The sequence below is a fragment of the Callospermophilus lateralis genome, chromosome 18 (genome assembly GCF_048772815.1).
Source record: "Callospermophilus lateralis isolate mCalLat2 chromosome 18, mCalLat2.hap1, whole genome shotgun sequence".
NCBI lineage: Eukaryota > Metazoa > Chordata > Mammalia > Rodentia > Sciuridae > Callospermophilus > Callospermophilus lateralis.
Window position 1 is genome coordinate 18,319,768 of NC_135322.1, and position 26,474 is coordinate 18,346,241.

The 26,474-nt window shown below is 39.5% G+C and overlaps 1 protein-coding gene across 5 annotated transcripts in view; it reads right to left on the reverse strand.

Moving 5' to 3' along the window:
• Positions 1 to 26,474, reverse strand: part of Garre1 (granule associated Rac and RHOG effector 1) — a 91,144-nt gene that overhangs the window by 15,535 nt on the left and 49,135 nt on the right. For all 5 annotated transcript variants that reach the window (XM_076837621.2, XM_076837616.2, XM_076837620.2 and 2 more), the window contains 6 exons: positions 19,233 to 19,439; positions 12,773 to 12,913; positions 12,485 to 12,580; positions 11,499 to 11,660; positions 9,961 to 10,119; positions 6,283 to 6,380 (listed from right to left, as the gene is read on the reverse strand). In XM_076837621.2, coding sequence (XP_076693736.2) covers positions 6,283 to 6,380; positions 9,961 to 10,119; positions 11,499 to 11,660; positions 12,485 to 12,580; positions 12,773 to 12,913; positions 19,233 to 19,439 — 863 coding nt within the window. The remainder of the gene's footprint in view (positions 1 to 6,282; positions 6,381 to 9,960; positions 10,120 to 11,498; positions 11,661 to 12,484; positions 12,581 to 12,772; positions 12,914 to 19,232; positions 19,440 to 26,474) is intronic.

Consider the following 26,474-nt stretch of genomic DNA (forward strand, 5'->3'; position numbering starts at 1 on the left):
TCTCTCAGTTGACATGTCCTAAGTTGCTTTCTTCTGCCACACCCTACCACCATGACGTTCTGCTTTACTTGGGCAGAGAGCAATGAAGTCAGCCATATATGAACTGAGACCTCTGAAACTATGAAAAAGTTGTTCTTGTCAGATAGTTTGGTCACAGTGATAAAAGCTAATGAAAACAGGGTCTCCAAAATGTTGCTTAATCTCTCAGCAACATTTTCTAATGTTTCTCTTCTCCCAGAAACATTATCTTCAGTGCCCCAGGCTTGCTCCATTTTTCTTGCATCTAGAAAGCTCCTTTCTGGTCTCCTCTGGTGACTCCTCCTGCTCCCCCCTCTCCTCCCCTACCACCTCTGTATGGTATAATGTTCCTGCTTTTTGTTCTCTCTCCTCAGAGAGAGGTAACCTAATCAGTACAACTCACACCCGCCTCCCTCCAAAGCTATCCTGATTCCTACAGACTTCTCTAGTATAAAAGTGACACAAATGTCTACTTCAAAACCTACAAATTATCTTTAGCTCCCTCACACCCTCAGCAAATCCTGAGAGCTTGTCTTCCAAAATGTACTTTGAATCCAGGCACTTCTCACTACATCAGTTATTGCTGCCCTGCTCCAGGAAACCACCACCTCCTGCCTCAGGAATTAGTTTCTATCTAATCTATTTTTCTCTATTCCTGCCCCTCTAAAGTGCATCCTTCACACAGCAGCCAGAGTGAGTCAAATCAGATCACATCACACTCTGCTTAAAACACTCCAACAGCATCTCATCATGAATGAAATAAAATCTAAACCCCTCACCATAGCTCTCAAGGCCTTGTGTGACCCGGCCCCTCTACCTTGTCCCTAAAGCTCTGTCTGAGTGGGTTTGCACATGTCTGAGGATCTTTGCTCTTGCTGCTGCCTTTGCCTGGACTGCTTTTCCTTGAGATCTTGATATGGCAAACTGCTTTTCACCATTCAGGGCACTTTCACTAAGGGTGTCCATGCCAGGGGCTGCTTAACCACTGAGCTACATCCCCATCTCTTCAAATCTTTCCTTTTGAGACAGGGTCTCACTAAGTTGCTGTGGGCTGGCCTTGAACTTTTGATCCTCTTGCCTCAGCCTCCTAAAGCACTGGGATAATAGATGTGTGCCACCATGTCCAGGCAAGAGGTCTTTCTGAGAGAATACAGTCCACCAAGAAGATGCTGTTGGCCAGTTTCTGGGCATTCTGGGAGCCAGATGTAAAATAAGCAATTGTAAGCCCACCCTAAGGGGGCAGCAGTACTACCCAACATTACTTGGCTTGAGAAGAAATATATCTGGGGATGAGAGGTAGATAGCTAGAAGCTCAGGAAAAGGTAAGCAACAAGGCAATCCCTGCTAGTGCCCAAGCAGACCTGACTCCTGGGAGACAATCTTGATCACTGGAACAGGCCAAGGTTCAGTGCACCTAATTCTCTCAGCCTGGAATCACTAACTATCAGGACACATTTGCTCTATGTTCCCAAGCTGACTTCAGATTGTGATTTGGCTTGTCACTGATTTTGCCCACTAAGAGATCATTTGCTAGATGCTGGTGTCATTGCAAAATGGAGCATTATAGTTCCTGGTGGTAATAATTTCTCTTTCTGGGAGAAAAAAAAACACAAATTGGCATTTTTATTTATTAATCTTGAGAGCTGATCAATAATATGCCCTTGAGACCAAACCTGATCTGTGGACAAATCACCAAGACTTGTTTAAAACTCTTCACCTATACTTAAATAAAAACCTCATATCCCCCAAGGCCCTGCAAATGTTGACCTGTTCCCCCCTCTTTATCACCACCATCTCTAACCATGCAAGTTTACTCCCCAGGTCTCCCTTTTTGCTGCCTTCCCCACCTGCTCTCAGTATGGCCAGCTCCTATCAAATCCTACTTCATCCTCAAAGAGGCCCTTCGTGACTAACCTCACCATCTACCAGTCTCCTCTCCTCCTTTACCTCAATTATTCTCTAGCAAATAACATGGCTCTCCTCATTTGTCCCTCATATACTTGCTAGTGCTTGGACTCACTTCTTATGCTTATTAGCATTACAACATAGGTTCTGTGAGAGGCAAGAACTCTGTCTTGCTCGTGACTAAATCCCAAAGAACGGAACAGTGCCTGGTACATAGAAGGTGTTCGGTAAATATTTTTTGGGAAAAAAAAAAAAAAAAGAAGAATGGATAGATACCTTAAACAAAAGATATGACATCTTAAAAATATAAGTAAAGTATTTCTTTGGGGGGAAAAAACATCATTTGAGACATAGTGGTGCATGCCTGTAATCCCAGTTGCCCAGGAGGTTGAGGCAGGAGAATCACAAGTTTGAGGCCAGCTTTAGCACTTTAGTAATGCTCTAATCAATTTAGTGTGACCTTTCCTCAAAATAAAAATAAAAATTAAAAAATGTGGGACTGTAGCTCGGTGGTAAAGCACTGCTGGGTTCAATCCCTAGCACCAAAAAAAAAAAAAAAAAGAGAGAGAGAGAGAGAGAGGAAAAAAAAAACTGAACACTAAAAGCAGAGAATATAATAAACTCTTGACTTGCTTTGTAAGTCTTATCTTTTCAAAGACATAGTAAATTAATCACTCTGTTTGCATTCAACAATCATGTAATTTGTACAGGTCGAGCATCCCTAATCCAAAAATCTGAAATGGTCAAAAATCTGAAATTTTTTGAGTGCCAATATGACAACACAAGTTGAAAATTCTATACCTGAAAATTAGGCACACTAAATATATTGTATAAAATTACCTTTAGATTAAGCGTATAAGGTGTATATGACACTAAGTTTTATGTTTAGATTTGCGTTCTGTCCTCAAAATATCTCATTATATGCACATCCAAATATTCCCAACTCCAAAAATATCTGAAATCCAAAACACTTTTAGCCCCAAGCATTTCAGATAATATATACATCTCAACCTGTAATTTCAAAGAAACAAAAACCATTATAATTTGCATCTTTACCAAAGCCTACCAGCAGAGGGAGTCTCTACAAGGAATCACACCCTAGAAGTTTTTTTTTTTTCTGGGAGATGTAGTGAATTACATAGGAAATCAATGGGGGGAGATAGGGGGAAAGAAGTTCTGGAAGAAAATCTAGAAGTGCTAACTATCTTAATACTAGCTGTCTATATTCGCCCAACTATATGAAAGTTCTGTCCTTCTCAAAATAAGAATCCTGAGGCTAGGGCTGTGGCTCAGTTGGTAGAGCACTTGCCTAGCATTTGTGAGGCACAGGGTTCTATCCTCAGCACTACATATAAATAAATGAATAAAATAAAGGCCCATCAACAGCTAAAATAAATAAATAATAAATAAATAAATAAATAAAATTAAAAAATAAAAAGAATCCTGACAAAGTTTAATATTTTTCAATTAGAATATTTTGTTTTGTCTTGTTTTTGTTTTTGTAGTACTAGGAGATTGAATCCAGGGGCTCATACATGCTAGTCAAGCATTTCGTCACTGAGCTACAACCAGTCCTTATTTTGAGATAGGGTCTCACTAAATTACCCAGGCTGACTGAATTGTGTGCCTCAGCTTCTGAAGTACCTGGGATTACATGCTTGCACTACCAGGGTTCAGGCATTCAATGAGAATATGAAATGGAAAACTGAATTAGGAATCCAGGAACTCCAAAATCTTATAGAAAAGTAGGGAAGTGAGCTTTCAATTTATTGTTTGATAGAAATGAAGATATGTGGGGCTGGGGTTGTGACTCATCGGCAGAGCACTCTTCTAGCATGTGCGAGGCCCTGGGTTCAATCCTTAGCACCACATAAAAATAAATAAAATAAAGGTATTGTGTTTAACTACTTCTAAAAAAATAAATGTTTAAAAAAAAAGAAATGAAGATATGTACCTATAAAAATTACTATTAATTTCAGGAAAATAAACCACCTGAACAATCAAATTAAAATTTTGGCAGGAGCATACTCATAGAAGGAAGATTTGGAGACACACAAAATGAACTGCCAACCCTCACTTACTACATCAATAGGTTCTAAACACTTTTAGCAGAATCTACCATTGCACTCCCACGGTTCAAAAATAAATAATTCAAGTATACTGGGTGTGGTGGTGCATGCCTGTAATCCCAGGAACTCTGCTCTGAAGGCTGAGGCAGGAGGCTCCCAAGTTTAAAGTCAGTAACTTATCAAGGCCTTAAGCAATTTAGTGAGATTTTTGTCTCAAATTTAGAATAAAAAGGGATGGGGATACAGTCCTGGGTTCAGTCACCAGTACCCTCCTGCCCCCCAGTTTATAAACTGTTTATTTATAAACAGTTTTGGACTGGGGGCATAGTTCAGTGGTAAAATACTTGCCTAGCCAGTGCAGGCCCTGGATTCATCCCCAGGAACACGTAACAGCTCCCCCTACCCCACTACAAACTCCAAATGATTTAAATATAAATTGTATGCATTGCCCAATTACTACTTTAGTCTGTGAAGACATCAATCTCTTCCTACTTAAATGATTTAACTATTTCCTCTATAATTAAGTATTCATCCATTTTTGCTACAATTTTTAATAGCAAAAATTAAACATATTAGAAAACATTTGCTATTAACAAAGCTATGATGCCAATCTTTACAGCCAAATCTGTATGCACAAATCCCTAGTGGAGGAATTGTGAAACTGCTGAGGTCATATCCCTTATTTTAGGCTTCTGATGCATTAAATTGTCCTCCAAAAAAGCTATTATTTATTCTCCATTTAAGAATGCCTGTTCATGTAGTGTAGCCCAAACCAGTATTGTCACAACATTTAGTTGTTTTTCTAAGACAAACATTTTGGGCAAAATGGCATCATATGGTGTCTTTGTCTTCCCTTGATTATTAGATGAGGTCACACATTTTCTTCATCTATTTGTTGATAATATCTCTTCTTTCCTGCCTTGCTTCATCAGGTATCTTGTCCATTTTTCTTTATTTTTTTCAGTACTAGAGATTGAACATGGGGTATTCCATTACTAAGCCAGACCCTCAGCCTTCCAAGGAGCTAAAATTTTTGGTGTATACCAACATGCCCACCTCCTTGTCCATTTTCTTATTGATTTGTAGCCTTTTTTTTTGGGGGGGGGGTGCTGGGAATGGAACCCAGGGCCTTGCACATGCTAGGTAAAGTACTCTTTCCACTGAGCCACACCCCAACTCCAGGAGTGGGAAAAAAATAAAATAATCCTTTATTGTCAGGTATGGTGGTACCTGTCTATCTAAGCTATTCTGGAGGCAGAGATAAAATGATTGTAAATTTGAGGCCAGCCTAGACAATTTAGGAAGATCCCAAAATGAAAATTGGAAGGGCTGTGGCTGGGTGCAGTGATGCACACCTATAATCCCAGCAGCTCAGGAGACTGAGGCAGGAAGATCTGAAGTTCAAAGTGCCATAAGCAACATAGTCAGACCTTGTCTGACTAAAATAAAAAGGGCTGGGAATGTGGCTGGTTCAGTAGGTAAGCACCCCGGAATCCCCAGTACCAAAGGGAAAAAAAAAGTTTTGTGGATATAGCACAGTGGTAGAGAACACCTGGGTTCAACCCCCAGTACCTCAAAAAGCCACCCACAAAAACCTTCAATAATCCTTTATCTATTATGTTACAAATGTAATTAATAAGTAAAAAGAACCCTGTCCATAGATTTGCAATGATTCTGGGTACTTAATAGACATGAGGCTCAAGGCCATCGGGGATGCTGGGCGTGGTGGCACATGCCTCTAATACTAGCAACTCCTGAGCTCAGGCAGGAGGATCATGTTTGAAGCTAGCCTTGGCAACTTAGCAAGACCATACCTCAAAAATTTTAAAAATTTCAAAAGGGAATAAGGATGTGGCTCAGTAGGGGAGTGCCTCTAGTTTCAATTCCCAGAAAGATAAAGACCATCAGGGTTGTAGCTGGAATCGACAAAGGAGAAGAAGAAATTCTATGCTCTCTACTCAACTTTAGAGAAATAATAGGTGATTTAGAGAAAATGATACAGTAAGTTTAAAACTTCTAAACTCAGTGATGAAGATCATGACCTAAGAGTATGGTATTTCAGTTAACATATGGCCAATAAGGATATTTTGCAGACATCTTGGCTTCCTGATCATAGACCAACAATCATGCCATATGCTACTAACACGCCATTGCTTCCCGTAACCCCACACACATACAAGACCTGCTGTGTCAGCCAACACTGGGCTTGTTCAAACAAAGCAATCATTTCAAAGACGTGCAAATTTCAATCACAGCTTAGGCTTCTGGTATAATATAAGAGTCAAGTTACCATGTAGATGGGACTTGAACCACGATTCTGGAGCCTTCTAAACTGATTTGGGGGGCATAGGCTTCTTTATTTTCAATCTGTGCTGTGTCAACTACCACCTAAGAGAGAGAGAGAAAAAAAAAAAACAACTGCCAGCTTTCAGAAAGGAAAATGGATCACAAACATATCCGAAACATGAGCCTACTGATGCTGAGTGATTGCAGTAAGAACTATTCCCAGGGCAGTGCAACTATGGTAAGGCCAGTAACAGTCCATGAAGACAATAGAAAGTAGCTGGGCATGGTGGTACAGGCCTGTAATTCCAGCTACTTTGAAGGCTGAGGCAGGAGGATTACAAATTTGAGGCCAGCCTAGGTAACTAAGTGAGACTATATCTCAAAAATAAACCAAGAAGGGCCAGGAGTATAGTTCAGGTGTAGACAGCTTGCCTACCATGTGCAAAGCCCTGGGTTCAATCCCAAGTACTCAAAAAAAAAAAAAAAAAGATACCTTATTGATCAGAAACTGAATTATTGGTGTAGGATATGAATGAACTTTTCAAGCACCTCTGGCACTTTTCCACACTATAAATGCTAACTCGGAATTATTGTTTATCTTAGAACTTTTTTTCTATGTACTTGAACGAAGTAAAATGAGATTAAACAATGAACCAAAGCTTCAGAAAAGACCATTTGTTTCTTTCTTTTTTTTTTTTTGGATCAAACCCAGGGCCTTGTGCATGCAAGATAAGCACTCTACCAACTGAGCTATGTCCCCAGCCCCAGAAAAGACCATTTGTAATGACTAGATACAAGCCAGAGTGGATGAACCCACTGTACCTTACTCCCTACCCCTGCCATAATAGGGACTGAACCCAGGGGGTACTCTACAACTGAGCTATGTCCCCAGCTCTTTTAATTTTTAATTTGAGACAGGATCTCACTAAGTTGCCCAGACTGGCCTTGAACTTCTTATCCTTCTGCCTCAGCCTCCTATGTCACTGGAATTACTGTTAACTGGTATCTGTTACTGTGTCTGGCAGATAAAACTTTTTTTTTCCTTCAGTGCTGGGGATCAAACTCAGGACCTTGTGCATGATGTTAGGCAAGTGCTCTGCCCACTGAGTTATATCCTAAGCCTCTCAGATGAAACATTTTAAAAGAAAATTTTATTCTTTTTTTTTTTTTTAATTTTTTAAAAATATTTATTTATTTATTTATTTTAGTTATCGGCAGACACAACATCTTTGTTTTGTAAGTGGTGCTGAGGATCGAACCCGGGCCGCACGCATGCCAGGCGAGCGCGCTACCGCTTGAGCCACATCCCCAGCCCCGAAAATTTTATTCTTAATCATGAATAAATACAGAACTACTTTAGGACAAAGAACCAACTCTTCTTTCAATGATTTACTCTTATTTGGAGAAGAGTTTTTAATTCTACATGGATAATACAGTATCTCATGTAATCTAGAGTTTGACAATGTGAATATTTTCAAACAACTAAAGAATTTCAAGAAAACAATGATAAGGAGCTGGGATTATAGTTCAGCTTGCCTCACACATGCGAGGCACTGGGTTTGATCCTCAGCACCACATAAAAATAAATAAAATAAATAAAGATATTGTGTCTGTATTTTTAAAATCTTTTAAAAAAAAAGAAGATTAAACACTTTAAAACCAAATCTATAATAGTTCAGGAGTCAAGTTGTACAGAGTTGCTTATCATGATTCCAAATTCAGCCTCTAATGGAGTAGATTTCCACTGCTATAAACAGAGTTCCCATAGCTGGTCCTTCAGGAAACACTTCCTGTCTAAGGAACAGCTTTTGTTGGACCACACAGGTGTTTCCTCTCTCCTCCCACCCGCAGAACCATAATCCAAAGGTTCTTTTGTCAGTCACACAAAGGTGCCCTACAATCAGGGGTAGAGGGCCAGGAAGAAGTTTCTGGTCTCTAAGTAAAATAGGACTTTTTTTTTTTTCCTTTTAACTTATAATGTTTTCCTCACAACAGCCTGTGTATCCTTCTACCTTATTTGCACACTCCTTTCTGGAGAATGCATTGCCATAGTTCTTTGAGTTTCAGCTAAATGGTCTCTGGGAATATGGACTGATCTCTTAAAGGCAGTGATTCTTCCATACTTCAGTAGGGTATCTCCGACTTAGTACTTCTCCTGGTGGTTCCTATACTGAAGAATAGATCCTAAAGGAAATAGCTCTTCTCTGTGGAGAGGCCCTTGTCTGGCCCTCTACAAGACAGCACTGTCCTGAGCTGGGCCACCACAACCCTCAGCTACATGGAACAGAAGATAAACATCTTCCCAATAGCTCTTTACATCAATAAAGTAGACATCAGACTCATTTTCCTAAATTAGCTATTTTCTTTAATTAGCTTCCTCTAATCTCTGACTGAAGTACTATATCTTGTCCAAAAAGTAGTCATTTATTAGAAAATGGAATCAAGTAAATAAGGCTATATATAGGTCAATGGTGCCAACCTAAATGGTGATTTCAGATGCTAATCTCCTGATCTTACCCAACTTTGGCAATTTTTCCCCGCCTTTTTTCTCTGAAAGATGAAAAGACCAAACCAGTACATTTGAGTTGTTGTTGTTATTTTATTGCTAATAAGGAGATAAACAGAGCTGGGGCATGAAGTTACTAGAAAGGGATTCCACTTATACCAGCACAGTCAGGAGAGATCTCTTGGAGGAGGTAATCCTGGAGCTCACACCAGGAAGATGACAGGAGTGAGCCACATGAAGATCAGAGAGATAAAGATTTCCAGGTAAAAGGAGGACACAGTGCAAAGGCCTTAGACAGGAGGCAGTTTGGCAACAGAAAAACATCCACTACAGCTGCAGAATCATTGGGCCAGGTCAAGGGCCCTGTCAAAATTATTTTGTAACTAGGTTTCCTGCAATATATACCATCAATCTGCAAAAGAAAAGAAAACTTCTTCCTTTTTTGAACCAAGGTCCTCATATATGCTAGGAAAGCAACCTATCATTGAGCTATATCTCCAGCCCAAGAAAAACTTTTTAATGCTGTTCTTCTTTTGCTTTTCAAAATCTGGTCTAGGGGCTGGGGTTGTGGCTCAGCAGTAGAGCACTCACCTAACATGTGGAGGTCCTGGGTTCGATCCTCAGCACCACATAAAAATAAATAAAATAAAGGTATTGTGTTCAACTACTTCTAAAAAATTTTTAAAAATCTGGTCTAAATTTGCAGCATTGAAGAACTTTGAAAGTCACTGACTATTTTCACACATGTGCCTGTACCACATCCTCATATGTTTGAAAAGTTTGTTCTACTTGAGGTCACTCATGGAAAGCTGGGTAAAACTCCAGGGACCATCCAGCAAGAGATCTCTATTTCACCCATAGCCTTGGGTGAAACAGTCCTGAGCTGACCAAAGCCACTCTGCTACTGAGAAGAGTCTCTCTCTGAAAATGGGTCCTTAGTAGGTCACACTAAATCACTGACTCTGATGAAAGGAATGAATTACTGTTCTCTTAATGGGACTTAACATTTGCTTATTTAATGTACACTCTACCTTACCTTTGTTACTCAAAATCTTACTAAATATAAAGTTTATTAAGGCAAATAATTAAAAAAAAAACTTCAACACATAACTAAAAAAAATTTTTAAAAAGAAAGAAATGTATCTTCTTTTTTTCTCATCCTTCACACATACTCACCAGTCCAGCTTGGCCAAATAGAAGCTGCACAGCAGTCTTGCAGGCACCCCGCCATGTAGATGGGCACACCTGGTTCAGTACTTCAGTCACTAGAAAATCATCTCTGGGTGTAAGTCCATTATAGCAGCCTGCTTCCTTGATCAACTGTAACATTGTGTGCTATAAATTGACAAAAAGAGTCCCATCTTAAAACAAAGCCATGCAAGGTTATAAAATTTATAGAAATGCATTTATATAATCATCCTCAAGAAAAAAGCATTTTAAGTACATCCAGATCATACCATTTGAATTTCTTAAGCAATTATCATCATGAGTCACCCTCAGAGATTTTCCAATCCCATGATGAATTGCTAGATATGAATACACATACATTAATACAAACATGTGATTTCTACATCAGCACAAAGTAAAAAATTATTTAGCAATCTCTTGTTGCAAACTGGTTGAAGAATTTGGAAATTCTGAATCCTTCCAAATAAGGAAACAAAATCATCTGGTAAAAGTAAATACCAATTGAAACTTCAACTTTATTTTGGATGACCAAATGGTCAGGTATGCAGGATCTGCAAACAGGCTCCCATGACCTCAAATTCCAGCTCTACCATTTTCTAGCTCTATGACCTTGGGCCTCAGTTCCCCCATATCAAGTAAGAAAGGGCATTACCCACCTTAAAGGGAAGGATTAAATGAGATAATGCACGTGAAGCACTTAGCATAAGCCTGACATCCATGTTACTCCAAAAATGGCCACTATACTGCATTATTATAAGATTTCTCCTCCTACTTCTCAAAAGCCCATAAGAAATACTAATCATGGATAATATTTTACAGTATACTTCCAAATCTTTTAAGTTAAACATTTGAATGAAATTTCAATAAAACTTTTTTGGCAAATGTTTCATTAAAAATGTCACCAGAGGGGCTGGCGTTGTGGCTCAGTGGTGGAACACTTGTCTAGCATGTGTGAGGCACTGGGTTCAATCTTCAGCACCATATAGAAAAATAAATAAATAAAGTTATTAACAGGCTGGTGTTGTGGCTCAGTGGTACAGTACTTGCCTAGCACGTGCAAGGCCCTGGGTTTGATCCTCAGCACAACATAAAAATAAATAAAATAAAGGTATTGTATCCAACTACAACTAAAAAAATAAATACTAAAAAAAAAAATACAAAATAAAGTTATTTAAAAAAAAAGTCACCAGAGGGCTGGGGCTGTAGCTCAGTGGCAGAGTGCATGCCTAGCACATATGAGCCACTGGGTTCAACCCTTAGCACCATATAAAAATAAATAAAATAAAGGTATTCTGTCCATCTACAACTACCAAAAAAAAAAAAAAGTCACCAGAAGGCTCAGTTGTAGAACACTCACACTCACCTAGCACGTGCAAACCCCAGGTTCATCATTTTACCAAGAAAGGTCACAGCCTCCTTCTTTAACCTGTTTTGTTTTTTAATCTGTTCCTCACAAACCCTTAAGAACTCTATTTCCAAGTTCACACTTGGCTGCTTAAACCCCATGGAACCCCATGGAAAGCTACCGTCTTAAGTTTCAGATTGTCCGCTGCAGACTCATTAAAGGAGACGCCCTTCAGGAAGTGTGATCCTATCTGCACAGGGACAGTGGGAAGCTCGCACTGCATGGGCTGTGGGGGTGTCTGCCTCCGCCCAGTCTGCTGGGCTTCCGCCTCACTGCAGCAACCCTGGAAAAGAAGAGAGGTTATCCATACCTCATCTGTCAAAACACTTGGTTCAGACTGGACCACAGAAACATCCCTCACAGCTCCCAAGAGTTACCAGATAGAGAAATATAACTGTGGTGCTGTCTATGGCACACAGAGGGGCACAGAAGGCCCCCTAGGTCTCTGCCTCCTCTTCTGTCTAGTTCTACAAATTCCCAGCCCTCTGAACATTCTAGTCACTACAGCCTACACCTGCCAGCCTAGCACGCTCCCATTTCTATTGCCCACCATGTTAACAAACCATGTTCTCAGGTAGTGCAGACTACCAGAGCACCCTGTGTAAGATGGTATGGTTGGGGCTGGGGTTGTGGCTCAGCAGCAAAGCGCTCGCCTCCTGCGTGCAAGACCCTGGGTTCGATCCTCAGCCTCACATAAGAGTAAATAAGAGAAATAAAGGTTAAAAAAAAAAAAAGATGGTATGGTTTCCTCCCACCTACCATACACACACTCCTAAACATGTCCCCACCTTGTGTTATGTTTCTCTATAGCTTTCTGCACCATCTGATTTCCAAATATTTGTCCCTCCCTTTTTGGTTCTCCCCTCTAATGCACTATAAGCAGGGATGGGGTTCCTAAAACCAACCCAGGCATGTAGCAGGTACTGAATCAATACTTGCCAAGTAAATAAACATATGAAAGATAAATAAAGAAATAAAGGAAGGTAGAAAAAAAAAAGGAAGGTAGGAGGGGAGGGACAAGAGAGAGAGACAGAGATGAAGGAAGGAAGGATGGTTGGAAACAAGGGAGGGAGGGAGGAAAGGAAAGGAAAAGATAGGATAGGATACCTGCAAACTTGCTTCAATCGCCTTTGGATTTAGGTGGAAGCCAGCTTTCATTGCATATTCACAGTGGCCTAAACTTTCCAGAGCTATCTTATATGCCTGCAAACAAATTATTTTTAGGAATCAAGATTATACAGCAGATTAGAATGACAAATCTAATGAAAATAGGAATTTAAAATTTTTAGAGTTTTAGAAGACTTGAGGTCAATTACAACTTTATTACTCTAATGGTTCAACATCAAAACTAGTTCCTTGCCTTGGACATCAATATTCCAGCTTTGAAAAACTTACTTGCAAAGCACTGTCAATTTTTATGTTCAGTTCTTTTAGTTGATGCTCGGGAATTGCTGCACTTTGAGAACAAAAGAGCTGCTGAACTTCAATTCCTGCCAGGCGGCCATCACAGCCCCTTTCTCTTAATCTAGATGTTGCCTAAAACATAAAAATAGACTGGTAAGTAAAAGGGGATGTTACAATTACTAGCAAAATTAAACCAATAATAACAACAAAAATCCCAAAACCAAAATAAAGCAAGAGACCATCTAAGCATTAGATATAAGCCAGAGGTTCTGCATCATCCATGTAATAAAGCAAGCAGCCCAAAATTTTGAAAGCCTAAATTAATTATATCAAAGAGAAAGCAAACCTGATGTAACATTACTTTATCTTAGAAACACTGGAAAAAAGATTTACCTGTTATTAGTTATGTACATACATATAAACATTTACATATTTTTAATTTCCCTGCTTTAAAGATAGATAACCTAGAATATTGGCATTTGAAGTTTCCAGAAGAGAAAACAAAAGAATATATCTAGCTGAGTGAACTGAAGTAAAAAGCCATACCAATATAGCTGAGCGCAGCAGGCCTATGGCTGTAATCCTAGTGATTCCAGAGGCTGAGACGGAGGTCACAAGTTCAAAGGCCAGCCTCAGCAACTTAGTGAGGCTTTAGTGAGGCCCTTATCAATTCATTTAGACCTTGCCTCCCCCCACTTTCAGTCAGTAAGTATGTTTATGTAGAGTATATAAGCAAGACAGGAAAAACAGGAAGAAATTATATCATGTTACGAAATGGAAACATAGATGTGGGTCAGGAGTAGAAGAAAATACAGAAAAATATATATTTGATTTATTAGAGGGGTGAAGGGATTAAAAATTGTCTTTCAATTTTTAGTTTTGTTGCAATAGTATTTGTGAAACGAATAACATTTTTTAATAGTTTACCTTTGTTCTTCCAGGACAGGCTAGGAACTGTAATATTTATCAAACCTGTAGGACTACAAGAAAACAACTAACAGCTTCAATGTTGTCATATTCCAAAGCTTTAGCTTCACAAATTATATATAAGTTACCATTCCCTGAATCCTAACAGTCTTACAGTTTAAAACCATTTGACCTTAGAATTGTTCACATGCTGGGCGCAGTGGTGCATACCCGTAATCCCAGCAACTCAGGAGGCTACGCGGGAGGATCGTTAGTTCAAAGCAGCCTCAGCAATGGCGAGGTGCTACTCAGTGAGACCCTGTCTCTAAATAAAATACAAAATAGAGCTCAGGATGTGGCTCAGTGGTCAAGTGCCCCTGAGTTCAATCCTCGGTACCTGGCCTCGAAAAAAAAAAGAATTGTTCACTCAATGCCAGTTGCTCAGGAAATCGAAGCAAAAGGTTCCCAAATTCAAGGCTAGCTTCAGCAACTTAGCAAGACCCCATCTCAAAACGAAAAACTAAAAAAGGGTGGGGGGGTTTAGGTTGTAGCTCAGTGGTAGAATGCTTGTCCAGCATGTGTGAGGCACTGGGTTCAATCCTCAGCATCACATAAAATAAATAAAATAAAGGTATTGTGTCCATCTACAACTTAAAAAAAAAATTTTTTTTAAAGGGTGGAGTGAGGTGGGAATATAGCTCAGAGGTAGAATGCCCCTGGGTTCAATTCCCAGTACCAAAACAAAAACAAAAAAATATAATTCGGGGCTGGGGATGTGGCTCAAGCGGTAGCGCGCTCGCCTGGCATGCGTGCGGCCCGGGTTCGATCCTCAGCACCACATACAAAGATGTTGTGTCCGCCAAATACTAAAAAAATAAATATTAAAATTCTCTCTCTCTCCCTTCTTTCTCACTCTCTCTCACTCTTTCTTAAAATATATATATATATATATATATATATATATATATATATATATATATATATATATATATAATTCACTCAAATATTTTGCTGACAGGGGGTTATGTTGGCTATTTCCAGATACATTCTAGAGCACAAAACCTGGCCCCTGCCCCCCCTGGAGTTGATATACTCATGAGCCAAAAAGGCAGACAAAACAGAATTAAAAATCAGAAAACACACTGAGAGAAGCAAATATAGCACTGTAACAGGGAACATCCTAGATGCTGAAAAAAGGGCTGGGAGTTAAGGGAGAAGGTAGTCAATGGAACTTCAGGGGTATGAGAGTGTGTCAGGACCAGCAGACAGGTACTAATACAGACCAAGGAACCAAGATGAAGAATGAGACATAGCCAAGGATCTGTAGTCCAGTGACAAGGGGGAGAGTGACCAAAGAAGCCAGATATGGCAGGATTTGCAGGGTTCACAGCCCCTAAGGATATGAGAAGCAACATCATCCAATTTTAAAATAAAAACAGCAAATCAAGGAGAGGAGAAAAGAGTCCTGAGTAGAAATAATGATCCTCTAAACTAGGGTAGTGACAGTAGACATGAAGAAGCCCCTGCTATGAGAAGAGTATTTTCCCCTTGGAGATACTGTGAGCAGCTGAATGCTCTGAAAATACAAAAGAAAGGCACATGTGACTTTGACAAGAGAAGACATGTGCTAGTGTAAGAGTAGAATCCAGATTTCAGGGAGCTGAATGATGACATTTATGTAAAGTTTCAAATTGTGCAAAATAATAGCTTATATTAAGTATGAATACATGCACATATAGTAAAAATATAAAAATATACACAGAAGCCAGACTCCAAATTGACTTCAAATTCCTCTAGTGAGTAAAGGATGTGAATAAGATAGCAGAGAGGTACAAAAGGGATTCAACTACAACTGTAATATTTTTTTGGTTAAAAATAAAAGGCATGAAAAGTAAATGTAGCAAAAAAAAGTTAAGCTTCATTTGTTCAATATGCTTGAAATCCTTCATAATAATTATCTCTAGAATCAATCAAAGGTGAGAAAAAGGCAGACAACTGATCCAAGAAGTTAGCTGTGAAAAAGCAGAGAAAAAAGGTGGAGAAATAAGGTGGATTTTCCTGTTTGAATGCTGGTAGAAACAGATGGAGAATGAAAGAGAGAAAATACAGGGTTCTGGGCTAAGAATGTAGCTTGGTGGTAGATAGCCTGACTACTAAGCATGTGATGCCTTGAATTCAATCTGTAGTACCACCAAACAACCACCACCACCACCACAACTCAAAACAACACAGGGCCCCACCACAGAAGCCAGGCCCTCAAGGATGGGGGCCAAGTGGGGTTGGGGAAAGCTCTGGACTGGAGAATGCACCTCCTCTGTTGTCAGGAAGGAAGAAGGATGGGTCTGAAGCGGGGCAGGGGCAGCAGTGGGGAGCGGGGTGAGCAACAGCATTTTGGTAATGGGAGAAGAAAGGCTAATGTCAGGGGGATTCTATTTTCTCAGTGTAGTGGCGTAGGGGCACTAGGTGGAAACAAAGGGAGTGTGAAGAGGGAAGAAAAGACTGGCAAAACTAAAGTGGGTGGAGGAAAAGGTCAGGTGAGATGGTCAAGGGATCCCTAGAAGGTCTCATGTGGGGTGAATTTTCAGCATGAATGATGCCAACAGATGGAGCAGAGAAGAGTGACCAGGTACTAAGGTTTCCAAATGTGAGTGGAATAGTCAGGAGGCTGGAGCCCAGAAGACAGGAGGACAGAGAAAGAGAGAGAGGTTGGTGAAGCCAAATGACAAGACAAAGGTCTCAAGTGACCACCCATCAAAGTGAAAAATTATGTTTAACAGTTTTGATTAGGGCTGGGAATATAGCTCAATAATAGAGCACTTGCCTAGTGTGTGCAAGGCCTCAGGTTCAATCCCTAGCACCACTAAATAAATAAATAAAATTTAGGATTAAAGGAGATTTCTAAGACATAAAATAAATACATTTCCAATTTAATTATGGAAATTTCAAACTAGACAATAAATCAAAATACTATTCCTTAACTATAAACTATCATATACTCTGTGAAATAGCAGTAAGTCTAGATAAAGTCACAGCTTTTTTTTTTCTAATACTAAAAACAAAGGATAGTATTACAATGTCTGCAAAAAATACACTGCATAAGTTCTACAAATGGTGATTGTTCAGTAGCATTTACAAGCAATATGACTCAGTTTTTAGTCCCAAATGTATTTCTTCCTAATGCCCAGAATACTTTCTGGGTCTACCAACTTTGCTATATTCTCAGGGAGAGAAAATTCATAATTAACAGCCTATATCAATCATAACAAGAAGACCTGCATGCTGGAGGGTGGGGCAGGGCAGAAGAAAAAGCTTCTCAGCCACTCTTACCATCAAGGGGCCATGCTCCAAGAGGCCTTCCTAACTACCCCACAGAGGAATTGAGGGATTTCTTTCAAAACCAGGAAAACAGTCTAAATTTAATAACTTACAAAGTCTTTAATGCACAGTCTTCCTCCAGGAAGTTAGCAAAAGTATATTTTTCTATGAGTATTTTAATTGTTAAGTAAAAAAAAAATAATAATACATGCAGATTTTCTTTCTTTCTTTTTTTTTTAGTTGTAGATGGACATAATGCCTTTATTTATTTATTTTTTTATGTGGTGCTGAGGATTGAACCTAGTGCCTCACAAGTGCTAGGCGAGTACTCCACCACTGAGCTATAATCCCGGCCCACATGTAGACTTTCTGAGACTTAAAAAAAAGAAAAAAGAAAAAGAAATGTGTTGTTACTGATTTTATGAGAGGGCTACATAATACAGACTTTTTTTTTTAATTTTTAAAAATTTTTTAAATTTATTTTTTAGGTGTAGTTGGTTACAATGCCTTTATTTTATTTATTTTTATGTGGTGCTAAGGATTGAACCCAGGGCCCCGCACATGCTAGGCGAGTGCTCTACCGCTGAGCTACAACCCCAGCCCCAACACAGACTGTTTTTAAGAGCTATTTTTGATTTGCTCATATTTAAATTCTTCTGGTTATGGAAAAGGAGTGGAGAAGGACAAATCAGAGACTAGAAAAGGAATCCTGGGCTGGGGATGTGGCTCAAGCGGTAGCGCGCTCTCCTGGCATGCATGCGGCCCGGGTTCGATCCTCAGCACCACATACAAACAAACATGTTGTGTCCGCCGAAAACTAAAAAATGAATATTAAAAAATTCTCTCTAAAAAAAAAAAAAGAAAAGGAATCCTATGCTAGACTGGACTCTCCAGCCCAACAGGCTCAGGGAAAGCCTGCTGCCCACCACTGTGGCAGGTCCCTTCAGTCATTAGGTTGTGTGGGAAATGAGAATACTCACTAATTCACTGGCATTTCTTCTTCCTCCAACCCTGATGAACATGCCATACCAGCCCCACTAATGCGATATTTACCCAATAGTGGAGCCAACCTCTTCCTTGGTCTATCTTTTGTTGGTAACTGAGTTTTATGAACATATCTGCTGTGCAGGGAAATCGATGATCTTTCAAAAGATTGAAGACTTCATGGAGTCAAATAAAGCAGAACTGGAGAATTGCTCAAATCACATGCAAAGCAACTGACAAATGAGGGCTTAGGTAGAGTTGGACCAGTTAAGAATCTTAAAGAACTAAAAACTATAAATATGTTAAGCCTTCTAAAAGAGAATGATTTGGTTATCAAAAAACAAAAGCACACTCCTATAATCTAGAAACTTGGGAGGCTTAGGTAGGAAGATTGTAAATTTGAAGCCAGCCTAGGCAACTTAGTGAGATCTTCTCTCAAATTTTTTAAAAAATGAAATGGGTTGGAGATGTAGCTCGGTGGTAGGGCACCCTTGGGTTCAATCCCCAGTACTGGAAAAAAAAAAAAGAAAGAAAGAAAGAAAGAAAGAAAAAAATTCCTTATTTTCAGCTGGGTGTGGTGGCAACATGTGTAATCCCAGTTATTCAGGAGGCTGAGGATCACAAGTCTGAGGCCAGCCTAGACAACTCAGCAAGAACCTATTTCAAAATAAAGTTTAGAGGGCTGGGAAGTAGCTCAGTAATAGACTGTCCTTGGCTTCAATTTCCAGAACTAGAAGGGAGAAATCCCTATATTCACTGAGTTTTCATTTGGTATGATTGTGGCTTTGGAGCCTGGTGTTCCATCTGTCTGCCAAACACTCCTGTTCACCTACCCAGCTTCCTTGCTGAGCATTTCCCTCACCAGCCAGCTCCATCCTGTCTTTGCTGATTTAGGCACTAGCCTTCTCCCTTGTTCCTCTCTTCTAGCTTTCCTGTACCACTCCTATTCAAAAGTAGGGCCCCTCCTCTCTGCCAGTAACATCTCTACCACAGCTCTCTTCACCCTGGTTTTATAAGCCTTCTCCCAGCAGGCTGTGGGAAAAAGCTGTTAGCTCAGTGCCTGGCATAGGCCTGCCCCAAAGGGCATTCACAAAGATGTTCACTGTTAAATAAGTGAACAAGCTATTGAGAGCAGTTTAAAACTTAAATTTCTAAAGAAAATGGCCCTTTTGAGAACCAATAGGCAAAGGCCTTCTGGATCCTCTCCCATTTGAATACAGGGCCCAACCTCCCCAAAGTCAGTTACCTCAGCAGCCCCCCGCCAGGATCGCACAGCTTCCTCCAGTTCGGGTGTATGGCCCATGCCAGATAAGCCGCTGCCACCACTGTTCTTTTTTTCTGGCACAACAAACTCGGCAAAGCAAGAATGAGCCACTGGCTGGACCTTCTGTAATGCGTGGGTCAAAAACTGGAAATGGACTTGTACCACTGTCAAGAAACATCGCCCCAACACCTGCAAAAACAAGAAAGCCAGGGTTTTTTAGGTTGCAGGTTACTGATAGATCAGCATAATAAATTCAACTATCAATGACTATGGAATTATGAAATTATACAAAGTGAAAAAGTCGCCATGCTTTAGAAGGATCTGCCTTTGTTCTCATATTTGGACCTAGCTGCCTGATGCCTAGAAGTCAAAACATCTCAACCAAACAGCAAGTCCCCAGATTCAAATGAACCTTCCAACTTCCTGCCAAGTGTCTGTATTCCTGTTCTCCACTCCTATCACCAGGACTCTGGCTCACACTGACCCTGGTTGTCTTTGAGCTCATGCTGAACTAGAGCAATCTACAATTCCAGTTATGTCCATGCAGTGTTCAGAAGGCAAAGTAAAAGCCATGTGATTCAAAATCTGATAGATCAGTGTGACTTATAAAAAAAATCCCATTGGAAATGGAATCCAAAGATACTGGTTATTTTAATAACAGTGTTAATATAGTTACTAACATCATTGTAAGTCATATTTTCAATCTTAAGAAATAAAGCTGACAGACCAGTCTTGTAGGAGGCAACAAAACATATTACACAACTCCATTCACCAGTTTAGTAGGAACCCACTGACCTGATACATAGTGTTAACTGGTTAATGGCCCAAATAGGAAATTCATTTTTAAAAAATACTATTCATAATACTACATTGACATATAGGGTTAACATGTAATTATACATATGTACATACACACACACTGAAATATGTGTACTATAAACATTTTAAAATATGAAAGTACGTTTATCTGGCAATCTGGCATCAGCTGTTCTCTGACATTGTTTGTTGCTCCCTGTTTTCTTTCTTGCCTTAACCACAGCTACAATGTGTTCTCTAGGATATCCTATTTCTTGTTCTTTAAAGGAGAGCAAGAATTTACCATACACAAAGCAATTTGAGCACAGATATTCCAGATTACTGACACGCCCTCTGCCAAATCTCTCATAGTGCTTTTGCCCACACCAAATCTGACAATACCAACAAAAACTACTGTAACCCTTTCATCATGTTCCAGCAAATTAAGATATTGTTTATGTGTGTGTGTATATGTGGAAGGTATTTTTTCTTTTTTCATTGGCTAATATAGATGACTTACAGAAAATTACTTTATACATTTGCAATTCATCCAAATGGTAGGAGCAAATGTGAGAAGCTTCACTGGCTGCCAGCCCTTAGTGCCCTGCCTTGGGAAGCTGGTGAAGGTTTGGAACTGTTTCCATTGTTTTTTTGGGGGGTGGGGTGGGGGGTGAGGGTGAGGGAATGTGAGGGTGGGGGGATGGGGGTGAGGGGGGAGTAAGGGGGGTTGGGGTAGGGCAGATACCAGGGACTGAACTCAAAGGCATTCACCACTGAGCCACATCCCCAGACCTATTTTGGATTTTATTTAGAGACAGGGTCTCATTGAGTTGCTTAGCACCTCACTTTTGCTGAGGCTGGCTTTGAACTCACAATTTTCCTGCCTCAGCCTCCAGAGCTGCTGGAATGACAGATGTGTACCACTGAGCCTGGCTCCATTGTCTTTTGAAGTACCTATGCTCCAGTCCAGTTCTGCCCCTTGAAGCAGCCCCAAATATGATTCAACCTTGGATCTTTTACCTCTTAACACCCATGTCCGATGCTGTCTTTTACTGTACACTCTCTCCATCCCTACCAGTCAGAGCTCTGTTCCCTGGAGATACAGGAACAGGCCAACTCTCTGTATATACTTATTCCCTCTGAATCGTATTCCCCCTGTAGAAATCACCAGGACCAAACAAAAGCAAACAAAAGACCTCAAACCAAACCATCCTCTCACCACAGATGAACAACCCAGATGCTGAAACCCCACCTGAACTTCCTGGGTTTCCACTTCCACCACATTCAGAGCTCTTCAGAGCTCTTCCCTATCAGTGGTCTGTACTAGATTGGACAAGGTGAGGGACACAGGTAACGCACGCGGTCAGAAATACATGACATGAATGACCAAACTATGGTACCAGCCTAGGTGTCCATGAATGGATGAATGGATAAAGAAAATGTGGCACATATACACGATGAAGTTTTATTCAGTCAAAAATAAAATAAAATAAAATTATGTCATCTGCAGGAAAATGGATGGACTCAGAGACCATTATGTTTGGTGAAATAAGAAGGTCAAGGGCTATATGTTTGTTTATTTATATATATAATATATACATATATATATATATATATATATATATATATATATGTATATATATTTTATGTAAAAGCTAGAGAGGAAAAGAAAAAGAAAGGTGGGAATAGATCTCATGAAAATCAAAGGGAGATCAGTAGAAGAAAGAGACCAAAAGGAAGGTGCAGAGAGGTAGGAAGAGATTGGGAGTGAAACTGGCCAAATTATGTTATTATATTGTGTGCAGGTAAGCATATGTAACAATAAAGCCCATTGTTACATACAACCATAATGCACCAATCAATAATATTTAGTACTGTATGTAATCACAGCCAGCTTTAATTGAGCTCCCAGCTTGTACTTAAGCAATGCTAAAGATTTCACATGGGGGTCCTGGGGTTGTGGCTCAGTGGCAGAGCACTTGCCTAGCATGTGTGAGGCACTGAGTTTGATTCTCAGCACCACATAAAATAAATAAAAATAAAGGTATTCAACAATTAAAAAAAATTTTTAAATTTTTTTCACATGGGTTATCACACTTAATCCTAGGAACAATCCTTGCAGTCATCCCTACTTTATAGACATGAAGACTAAGTCATACAGAAGTTATGAAACTGTCATGGTGACACAAACTGGATATAATAGTCATTTGAATTATCTTTCTGTGCCTTAGCCAGTGTGCCCCCACTACTTCAACAGATTTGATATAGCTAAGGGCTAGTGGTACTAGATCAGGTACATGATAGAAATTCAACCTTAACTGGCACAGTTAAGTGTGTCCTGAAGCTCCACATAGTGCAGACACAGAGAAGTGATGCTGGCTCCTCAAGGACACAAATTCTTCATCCCCCTCCCAATCTGCATTTTGGCAGATTATGGGGAAGTGGAGAAGGAGGAGACAGTGAGGATGCCATGAACCATTTGCTCTGGGGTCATATTCTCACAACTTCTGACCAATAATAATGAATCATTCACCCTTACAAGAAATATATATGTGAATGCCTAATATATATAAAGCACAAAAGCCTAATAATAATTTAAGAAAGAGAATAAGCAAGTCCTGAAACTCATTCTCAGGAGGGTAAGGGAGACAACAAAGTCATAAATGGATACACAAGGTCAGATGCTGTAGGAGAATGAACATCAAGGGGTATGTGGTCAAGAAAAGGTTCTCTGAGGACATGACCAAGGGTAAAGAGATGGCTGCCCCTTCCTCTCATAAAGGAAATATTCTCAGAAATGCTTCTGATGGCCTGATGCAGGGTCCAGAACAGGACTCTCTTCTGATAATGATGGTGTGGATTACACACCCACCTCTATGGAAGGATGGAGTCAGGGCAAGTCCTTTTGTTGCAGTGGTGAAATGGTGGAAGGGGTGGAGATTGCTGTTATAGGAATAAGCAGGGGAAGAGAGCCAAACAGCTGAAAAGGCATTTTCAGTGTGCTGTCCCCACCATTTATTACATGGCTGATCTTAGATGAGTCATGTAATCTAAATGTCTTCTCTATAAATAAGAAACTATGATAATAAGAGTTCAGCTACCATGCACCTCCTTCCTCCTACCTATGATGTGTAACTCATCAACCCAAATTAGGATTGTGACAAAATATGTGTTGTAAATAATTCATTCAAAACCAATCAAGCCAAGTGCAGTGGCACACACCTGTAATCCCAGCCACTCAGGAAGCTGAGGCAACCTGGACAACTTAGCAACACCCTGTCTGAAAACAAAATAGAAATAAAAATGGATTGGAATATGGCTCAGTGGTAAAGTACCCTGGGTTCAGAACCCAGTACTACCAAAAAAAAAAAAAAAAAAAAAAAAAAAAGCCAAACCAGTAGTTACCCCAGAAAAAGCTGTTTCAATGACTCTGCTCTTAAATTTACCTGAATAACGTAGGTGTAAACTTCACCTACTCAGGAAGACAGAGCTCTGACTTCAGGCTGCCTCTGCCCACCTTTTCTCTGATATCTTACTCTTAGCTTAGCTCCCCTCCTTTACCCAGGCGTAGGCCAGTCCTTGGGGGTCTTCCTAATGTAAATTTTGAAAAGTGTGACCCCAAGGCCTTAGACAGCTATTTTTTCTTTCACATGGAGAAAGTTTCTTGGTATGGAGTTCAACAGCAGAACAGATGTGACAAATTGGGTAAGAAAAATGAAAGGACTGTCAAGGACAGACATTTAAGTTTACAGTAACAATGAAACTCTATCAACAGCTATCATTTAACCCACAACACATAACTTACATGGGAATGTGACCCTATGGGCCGTGAGCAATTCTTGACAGCACTAAGGCTTAGAGATCAAAACAAAACAAAATAACACACACACACATACACACAAACAACCTTGCTTAATATCAAGTAGGTAATAAGTCAAACAGAACTGGCCAGTTCTGTTTGACTCCAAAAAGCTGTGTTCAAATTAATAGGCTGCTCTGTCTCCCTACAATAAGATCCAGGGTGTAGACACAATAGTGGATGGACACCAAACATAAGGAGGGCTAGATTATTGATAACCACTGGGGATCTACTGAAATGGAGTCCTGTTTTCTGGAAATCCCCAATGGTGGCATTACATTGGCTGCTAAGTATACTATGCTCATAGATATAACCAGAATGACTTTTCTTTTTGGTGATTTTTATATTTAGTTGAGATTATATAAAGAGATGTTAATTTAGGGACATGCAATTTTGAGCATCAAAAGACCACCCTCTCGGGGCTGGGGTTGTAGCTCAGTGGTAGTGCACTTGCCTGGCACGCATGAAGCACTGGGCAATTCTCAGCACCACATACAAATAAATAAAAATAAAGGTCCATCAACAATTTTAAAATATTTTTTAAAAAAAAGACCACCCTCTCTACGCTACCATAGTCATTATAGGACATGCAGATGTCGACTTTAACTTCCTAGAGTATTTCAAATTTTAGTTTTAATTAACTCTTCTCTAGGCTCAAGGCCTGATTCAGTCCTTAATAGCTGTTTGTGCTCATAAATATGGAGTGCCCAAGTCTACCCCATCTCCCAAAACATTTTGGATCTTTCATATTAAAACAAGTAATTTCGGGCTGGGGTTATGGCTCAGTGGTAGAGTGCTTGCCTAGTATGCATGAAGCACTGGGTTCAATCCCCAGAACCACGTAAAAATAAACAAAATAAAAGTACTGTGTCTATCCACAACCAAAAAAATTTTAAAAAAACAATAATTATAAAAAATAAAATAAAAAAACAATAATTATAAAAAAATAATAAATAAATAAAACAAGTAATTTCTCACTAAGTTCAGTGTTCTATTTAACTTCACTCAACCTTCCTCATATTCCTACTAAGAACAAGTAAAACGGTCATATATCCATTTATTTCAGATCAGTTTAAAAGTTTGAGTGAGTGAAATGAAGTTGATCCAGACTGGATCCTTTTATTAGAAATTCCAGAGCTATTCAATCATTTCTTTCTCTTTAATACTTATACCTTACGCATTACATTTTGTTCCAAGTGTCCTCAACCTTATTACTTATGGGGCCTTTTTTGTCTTTATGATAATTCCAGAGTCATTACATTATGACCTAGCCAACAGACCAGAATGTGATACAAAGACCTAAATGTGTCTCCAGAGAAAGAAACAGAGAATTCAGCAGACCATTCCTGAACTATGGAAAGTGCTGCTGATGATTATACCACAGTACTAAAATGTAAAAAACAAGCTCACTGAAACCAACATGTAAAATATTAACAAAAAAGGGCTGTGGTTATAGCTCAGTGGTAACGTACTTGCCCAGCATATGTGAGGCCTTGAGTTTTATCTCCAGTAACAAATACACACACACATACAAGGGCTGGGGATGTAGCTCAGTGGTAGAGTGCTCACCTCATATGTGAGAGACACTGGGTTCGATCCTCAGCACCACATAAAAATAAATAAAGTTATTGTATCTATCTATAACTAAAAAAATATTAAAAAAATAAAACAAAACATACACACACATACACACATACACAATAACAGAAAGCCAAAAAAAAAGCTCTCTGCAGTAAGCATTAACTTAAGGCACGGAGAAGCTGCCATGCTATATATGGGGGAAAGAACTAGGGAGAAGAAAAGACATGCCCAGAGGCGGCAGAGCCAACACCAAATGCTAATCAAGTCAGACAAAATTACATTCTGTCCTTGGACATGATGCTTTATTGCTAATGAAAATAATAGCAGAGACGCAATGGTTTCGACTTCTTAGGCTAAGCACTGTGGTGGATAAAACCCTTTATATCAGTGACACATATTCACTGTAAATAGATTGAGGAAAAGGATGAGGTAAATAAGCAAACAAATAGTACTAAATATTCCTAAATAGATATAACCATCGATTATATGTTTCCTATGCAGCCCATATTTGTATATGTAGTTTTATTTTAAATGGTACTGGGGGGTTGAACCCAGAGACTCACACATACTAGGCAAATACTCAACTACCAAGCTACATACCCAGCCCTTTTTAAATTTTATTTTGAGACAAGTTCTTGCTAAATTTCCCAGGTTACTTGAATTTGTAATCCTCCTGCCTCAGCCTCCCAAGTGCCTGGGATTGCAGGAGTATGCCATCAGGCCCAGCTACTGTGAATGTTTTTGGAAAAACTGTGTATGTTGTTGGGGGGTTTTTTTGGTTTTCTTTCTTAAATTTTTTTTTAATTTTTTTCAGTTGTAGATGAACACAATACCTTTATTTCACTTATTTATTTATGTGTGGTGCTGAGGATCAAACTTAGAGCTTTACATATGCTAGGCAAGCACTCTATCACTGAGCTACAACCCCAGCCCTATAAGTTGTATTATGGGTCCCTTTCCAAAATAAATTATATCAAAAATTTATTACA